This window comes from Tupaia chinensis, unplaced genomic scaffold, assembly GCF_000334495.1.
Source record: "Tupaia chinensis unplaced genomic scaffold, TupChi_1.0 Scaffold000407_4, whole genome shotgun sequence".
Lineage (NCBI taxonomy): Eukaryota > Metazoa > Chordata > Mammalia > Scandentia > Tupaiidae > Tupaia > Tupaia belangeri.
In genome coordinates this window covers 4,410,947-4,418,145 of record NW_006159912.1, presented here as the reverse complement: position 1 = coordinate 4,418,145, position 7,199 = coordinate 4,410,947, and the positions used below count along the sequence as shown (strand labels likewise).

The window sequence follows — 7,199 nt, the reverse complement described above, 5'->3', positions numbered from 1 at the left end:
GACGGTGGCAGCGGCAGCGTCGGGGACGATGGCGCGACTGGTGGCAGTGTGCAGAGACGGAGAGGAGGAGTTCCCCTTCGAGAGGAGGCAGATTCCCCTCTACATTGACGACACCCTCACGGTGAGCGGGCCGGGCCGGGCTGGGCCCGCCGCTCCTCTGGCAGCTGTTTCCCCTCCTCCCCCTCCCCCAGGCCGAGCGCTGCGCACTGGAGGAAGAGTGTGTTGCAACTCCTAGGCGAGGCCTTCTCTCCAGCAGGCCCCACAAACTCGCCTTTGCAGTGGGTCGCTCAGTAACCTCTGCGGGCCCCACACCGAGCGCTCTGTGCGCGTTTTGAACCACTCTCCCCAGGTTTTCCTTCCGTTTTCAACCTGCTTCCTTTACGCTTTCCCTTTGGGAGACTTGGTTTTGCGAAAGCACGCGCCCTCAGAGAGGGGTTGAAGGATCTTGAACGTCTAGGGCCCTATCCCTTACAGAAACCACCTACCCTCGGGGAGGCTTAATTATCTGGAAATGTCGCAGCTGCACTGCTACCTGTACATTTTCTATTTTAATACTGTAGCTTTCACTCCGTGAGCGTAATTACTGAGTGACATGCTCTTGCAAGTGGATTCCTCTAAAAGGGCTTGATTTCGTTGTAAATACGAGCATTGCCTACTACGTTGAAACTCTTGAAATGATTGTATTGGTAGGCCATGACTCTTCAAAATGGGCCTTTTTGGCATTCGTTACTCCTTAGTTAACAGGTAGCTTTTTTTTTAGAAGCCAAATTATCGAATGTGTAAGAGTACTATAAAAAGCTGATTGTTCATCTTTAGTGTCAAGACCTGGTTTGGGGTAGTTTTTCCTTTTGGAGTTGGTAGTATAGCATTACCAATGTCATGCTCTGTGTTGCTGTACTATTTCCTTTAGAAGGAAATGGCAGAAATTTGAATTGAATCTGAACAGGAAATGAGTGCAGTTGCTTGCCACTATTTCTTAAGAAATAGAAGAACCTTTTCTGAGTATCTTTTCAAATCTGTATTTTGATCATGTTCAAGTTTTGTATTATACAGTTTACTATTTTGACGAAGTGTAGTCAGATTTCATCATATTGCCACCTTTGGCCTTTTTTTGCCTTTCAAAGGCAGTTGATTGATTTTGCTCCTTATTTAAAGAAAATTTGCAAGTATCTACTAAAGTTTTTCAAATTTTATATAAAATGCAAGTCATTGTAGAGATGCAGGTCTTTGCCTTTCTGCTTGCCAGTCTCAATTAAGACTTGATTGAGCTGCAGTACTTTAAAAAAGATTAGAAGAGCTATTGGATGACTTAATTTGTTAGAACTTTTTAAGTGAGAGCACTATCCAAGTGCATTTTTTTCCCCCACGGAGAAAGGTAGAAAGAATGATGTGGCCTGACATAAAGTAAATAGAATTTGTGTTGATGCTTTAGAAAATTCTTGCATGCCTTGATTATGATTTCTGCCTTTTCGCATTAGAAATATAATGGGCTTGTATTTTAAATAACTTAAAAAAAATTAACGCCCGATCAAATTAAATGATGCATTTCTCGATTTGAGAACTCATGGGAGCTCATTTGTTGATATTTTCGTCTCTCCCCTTCCAATATAAACATTTTCATAAAGTTTGTTATCAACCTTTTAAGTTTGTTGTCCCAGAATGTGTCTGAAGCTTTTTGTTTGTTTTCTTGTTTGTTTGTTTTAGAGATTTTTTGCTATAGGGCTCATGTGCTCGCTGGAGAGACAGAGAGAGATGGAGAGACAGAATGTGAGAAATCACCCCCCCAGGGGGAATGGCCACACCACAAACTCTTCTCTTCCATTCTTCTCTCAGGATTTTGGGCAGGCATGCATGCACATGGCCTGGTGTGAGTTTTAAGCTGCCAGGTCTGGGACTTGAACCGAGGTTGACTATGGGAGTTCAGTGACATAACCATTATGCCATCTACTAGTCCTCAGAATGAGTCTGAAGTTTTTTAACAAAAAAAAAAAATCCTCTGTGTTTGGTTATAAAATTATTTTTGAGTGTGTAATATCAAAACATAAGGAAAAATCAACATAAATTTGAGCATTGACAAATTTTGAGACGCTATTGATTCTTTCTTTGTACCCAGATAGAAGCTTGCTTCTTTCTTTCTTTCTTTTTTTGGGGAGGTTTTTGCTCTAGGGCGCATGCGCTCGCCAGAAATATGGAGAGAGACAGAGAGACAGAAAGCGAGAAATCACCCCCCAGGAGGATAGCCATACCGCAATCCCTTCTCCATTCTCCTCTCGGGATCTTGGGCACACCCAGTGTGAGTTTAAACTACCGGGTCTGGGATTCAAACTGTGGTCGACTACATGGGAGTCCAGCGACTTATCCATTATGCCAACTGCTGGTCCTGTAGAAGCATATTTAACATGAAAGCAGCACATTGATACACTTGTTATATAGCACTTTAAAACAGTCAAACTTATTTATTTATTTATAAGGTTTTGGCCATAAGGTATATGTGCTCTTCAGAAAGAGATAGCCAGTGAGAGGGAAAGTGAGAAATCATCCCCAGGGGAGATGGCCACACTGCAATCGCTTCTTCATTCTCCTGGGATTTTGGGCATGCACACACATGCACCTGGTGTGAGTTTCAAGTCCCCTGGTCTGGGGCTTGAGCAGTGGTTGGCCATGTGGGAGTCTAGTGCCTCAACTGCTGTGCCACCTGCTGGCCCCACAGCCCACCTTTTTTAGTGCTTTCATACTTTATTCTCTCCATCATGGCGTGAACTTCCGAATTTTTTCATAGACAAGGATGAAGCCTTGCACTGTGATTTAGTATGGGACTGACTTTGCACTGTACCTGGTGATCGAATTTTGCTTTTATTATGGGCTCATGACCAAAGCAAATACAATTTAAGCTTATTTAATTTAAATATCTCAAAGTGATGTTTTATTTAGGAAGATGTGTTTTCCTTTGCTTTGGTGTGGGTTTTGTCTCTAGGGAATGAGTAAGACCTTTATTACTTTGTTTCGGAACTTATGCACAGTCATTGAATGCTTCTCGAATGAATGTTAATAAAAATTCTTGTCAGGGATGCACTTTATTTAGGGAAACAAATTTCTTTCAAGACCATTCTACCAAATGCCACTTATAGGGAAAATGCAGAGCAGAACACTTGTTGAGGACAAAAGGCCAGAAGAGGAAGACAAACGCTGGTAGTATAGGTTTTGCTCGTTGCTGGTCCTTCGGAAGTTTAAGGCAGTTATGTGCCTGAAGTTAACCTTTGGTTTGGTTTTTCTTCTACAGGCTGCAGGAACCGTGGTGTGACTGTATTTCCAGGAATCTCAGAATCTTGTCAGCTAGATGTCAGTCAGGTTACAATGTTTGCAGTCTCCACTCAGTGATAAGTGTTACCATTTCAGTTGTGATGCTGTAACTTCTAGCCTTAAACTGGTGACTTGAACTTGGATTTATAAAAAGAAATTAAGTTGATATGTGAAGAAGTAGCTTCCTTTTTATGTGATATATTGTATCCACATTTAAAAGATGCCTGCAGTAGTAAGAAGTTTTCAAAAAATTTTATAGACACAAAATATGTACTCCTTATAAAATAATCTTGAAAAATACCACAAACAATGAAGACAAATTACTCTTAATCCTACTTCCGAGAGATTAGCTGCATTTGGTGTAATTCCAGTCATAGACACATAGATGTAGTTGAGATTTATTTTCTTCTGTAACATTTTATACACTACTTTTTTTTTTTTATTAAAGAGATTTTTGCTATAGGATGCATGCGCTCTCCAGAAAGTGAGAAATCATGCCCTGGATGTAATCCCTTTTCCTCCATTATTTCTTCAGCATTTTGGACAGACACATGCACATACCTGGTATGAGTTTTAAGCCACTGGCTCTGGGACTTGGACTCAAACTGTGGTTGACTACATGGGAGTCCAGCAATGTAACCATTATGACACCTGATCCCATTTTAAATCCTACTTTTTTGCACTAAGTGTAATATTCAGAACATTTTCTTTTGTCTTTTTAAAATATTTTTAAATAATTGTTTAACTTTATTTATTATTATTATCATTATTATTTTCCAGTTTGATCAGAGAGAGACAGAGAGAGAGAGAGAGAGAGAGAGAGAGAGGAAGTGAGAAAACGAGAAAGCAAGCTGCCAGGTCCGAGACCCGAACCGTGATCGGCCATGTGGGAGTCCAGTGCCTTTAACCACCATGCCACTTGCCAGCCCCATTTGTCTTTTTATTTTTAACTGATAGAGGGTGCACACCCTTGTCAGAGAGAAAGAGAAAGAATCTCCCCAAATGGGGCACGGTCACACTGCAGTCTCTTCTCCATTTCTCCATCCCATTGGGATTTGGGGCACATATGCACCCCACGTTTTTCAGGCTGCCAGGACCAGGATTAAAACTGTAATGGATTATAAATGATCCAGCTTCCTTACACTGAGCTATGGGGCTGGGCTTTTTCTTGCCTTCTGCAGTGTTTTAAATGGCTGTTATAGGTGTTGTATGTTATTTCATAATTTAATAATTATTCCATTGTTGGACAGAGGGGCTTCTAGTTTTTGTCATGGGTAATGCTATAATCATACAAACAATGCACGAATCTTCACATTAAAATTTGTTTTCTTGGGACCAGTAGTTGGCGTAAGGCTATGTCACTGGACTCCCATGTAGTTTACCATGGTTCGAGTCCTGGACCTGGTGGCTTAAACTCCTGCCAGTTGTGTGTGCGTGTGTGTCCAAAATCCTGAGAGGAGAATGGAGGAGAAGGGATTGCAGCATGGCCATCCCTGCTGGGGGGTGATTTCTTGCTTTCTGTCTCTCTGTCTCTGTCTCTCTGGTGAGCGCATGTGCCCTTTAGCAAAAACCTCTCACACAAACATAAATTGTTTTCTCAGGCTTTTGGAAGTAGAATTACTGATCATAGGACAAGAGCCTTTCATAACGTTCTTGATACATATTGTCAAATTGCTACAGTATTTCTGGGACACAGTTTATCCTCCTAATTCAAACCAATCCAAGTGGACTAGAAACTCTGATAAGAATTTTTAACTGAGCCTTTTAAAGATAATATATCTAGCCAGTGCAATGCAGTGGTAACAGTGCAGGGGACCACATAGGATCCCCTAGAAACATGCCCAGCACCCAGGATCCTGAGGAGCTGGAGGGCTGGAGAAAAGAGAATCGCCACAAGATGAGACCTATAGGCTGGCCTATACCCCCACTGCATGTATGCACGCATACTTTGTATCATTAAAAGAAGGAAAAAGAAGATAATAAATGGTAACATAGTCATTTTGGGATTAGGTATTTATCATATCATAAAAGCTTTCTTTTGAGCCAGCCCTATGGCCTAGTGCTTAAAGGGGAACAGGATCAATGACTGGCTGAGGTTCAAGTCCTGGTCCCTGTGGCTTGAAAAGCACACCAGGGGGCCAGCAGGTGGCATAGTGGTTGGGGTGTTGTACTCCCACATGGCTGACTGCAGCTCAATTCTTGGACCTGGCAGCTTGAGAATCACTACAGGCACATGTGCATATACCCAAAATCCTGAGAGGAGACGGGATTGCTGTGTGACCATCCCCCCTGAGGGGTGATTTTGCACTTTCTTTCTCTGTCTCTCCAGTGAGCACATGCGCCCTATGACAAAAGCCTAAAAACAAACAAAACTACATGTTCCAGGCAATTATCAGTGCATGCCCCAAATCCGAACAGGTTGGAAAGATGGAGAGGTGATTGTGGTGTGACCACACTCCACTAAGGAGGGCTTTCTCCCTCTCTCTCTGGCAAACACATAAGCCCTCTGCCAATTAAAAAGACAAATTTTCTTTCAACTCTTGATTTGATTATTTTGCTGTGGTGGATATTACAAATAGCTGTGTGAATAAGATTGTAAGGGTAGAACCAAAGTGGCAATGATTTTGATAAATGGAAACTTAGTATCTTTGGTTAGTTTGTAAGAATGGGCTAAAAGATTTTTTTGTGGTCAGGAGAAACCAGGACAGATCTGTTAGAGTGAAAGTGGGTAATGGATTCAATAAACTTTATGAAGCAGTAATTGCGACACAGTGACTTGTGTTTTTGGCTAGCTGTGGATAGACAACCTCATATGAACCTGAACACTTAATGATTCCTCTGTGAACCACACCTGAGATATTTTGCTTAGGTAGCCTAGAATCTCAAGATTAAGTCAAGAAAATGGTTTTAAAGACTGGAGGGAGGGCCAGCAGGAGAATGGAGAAGGGATTGTGCTGTGGCCGTTTCTCCGTGTGTTGTGGGGGTGAATTTTCACCCTTTCCACCCAAGCGCACACTCCTATAGCAAAATAAAAAAAGAATGGAGGAGGGGCCAGCAGATGGCATGGTGGTTGGGTGCAGATTCCCACATGGCTGACTGTAGTTTGAGTCCCCAACCTAACAGTTTGCTTTCTCACTTTCTGTCCCTCTGTCTCTGTCATCCTCTTTCTCTCTGGCTAGTGCATGAGCCCTATAGCAAATTAAAAAATGATGATAGTGGGGCTGGCAGTTGATGTGGTGGTTAAAGGCGCTGGATTCCCACATGGCCAACTGAAGTTCAAGTTCTGGATCTGGTGACTGGCTTTTTCCCTTTCCTTTTCTCTCTCTCTGGTCAAATTAAAAAATAAAAATAACAAATGGAATTAATAAATAAATAATTCTTTAAAAAAACAATGATAGTGGGAACCAGCAGTTAGCTTAATGGCTATGTCGCTGGACTCCGACGTAGTTGACCGTGGTTCGCGTCCCGGACCCGGTGGCTTGAAACTCACGCCGGGCGCGTGTGCGTGCGTGCCCAAGATCCCGAGAGGAGAATGGAGGAGAAAGGATTGCGGCATGACCATCCCCCCTGGGGGGCGATTTCTCGCTTTCTGTCTCTATGTCTCTCTCTGTCTGTCTGGCGAGCGCACGCGCCCTACAGTGAAAATCTCTAAAAACAAACAAACAAACAAACAAACAAACAAAAACAATGATAGTGAAATTTTCTTTTTCTTTTTGGAGAGATTTTTGCTATAGGGCGTGTGTGCTCCCCAGAAAGATAGAGACAGAAAGCAAGAAATCACCCTCCGGGGGGATGGCCACACTGCAATCCCTTCTCCTCCATTCTTTTTTTTTTGGAGAGATTTTCGCTATAGGGCGCGTGCGCTCGCCAGACAGACAGGGAGAGACATAGAGACAGAA

At 42.5% G+C, this 7,199-nt stretch overlaps 1 protein-coding gene across 5 annotated transcripts in view; it reads left to right on the top strand.

The window, feature by feature from the left end:
- Positions 1-6: 6 nt before the first annotated feature.
- GGNBP2 (gametogenetin binding protein 2) overlaps positions 7-7,199 on the top strand; it is a 68,161-nt gene continuing 60,968 nt past the window's right edge. For all 5 annotated transcript variants that reach the window (XM_006154450.2, XM_006154449.2, XM_006154447.2 and 2 more), the window contains exon 1: positions 7-121. In XM_006154450.2, coding sequence (XP_006154512.1) covers positions 29-121 — 93 coding nt within the window. In that variant the 5' untranslated portion in view covers positions 7-28. The remainder of the gene's footprint in view (positions 122-7,199) is intronic.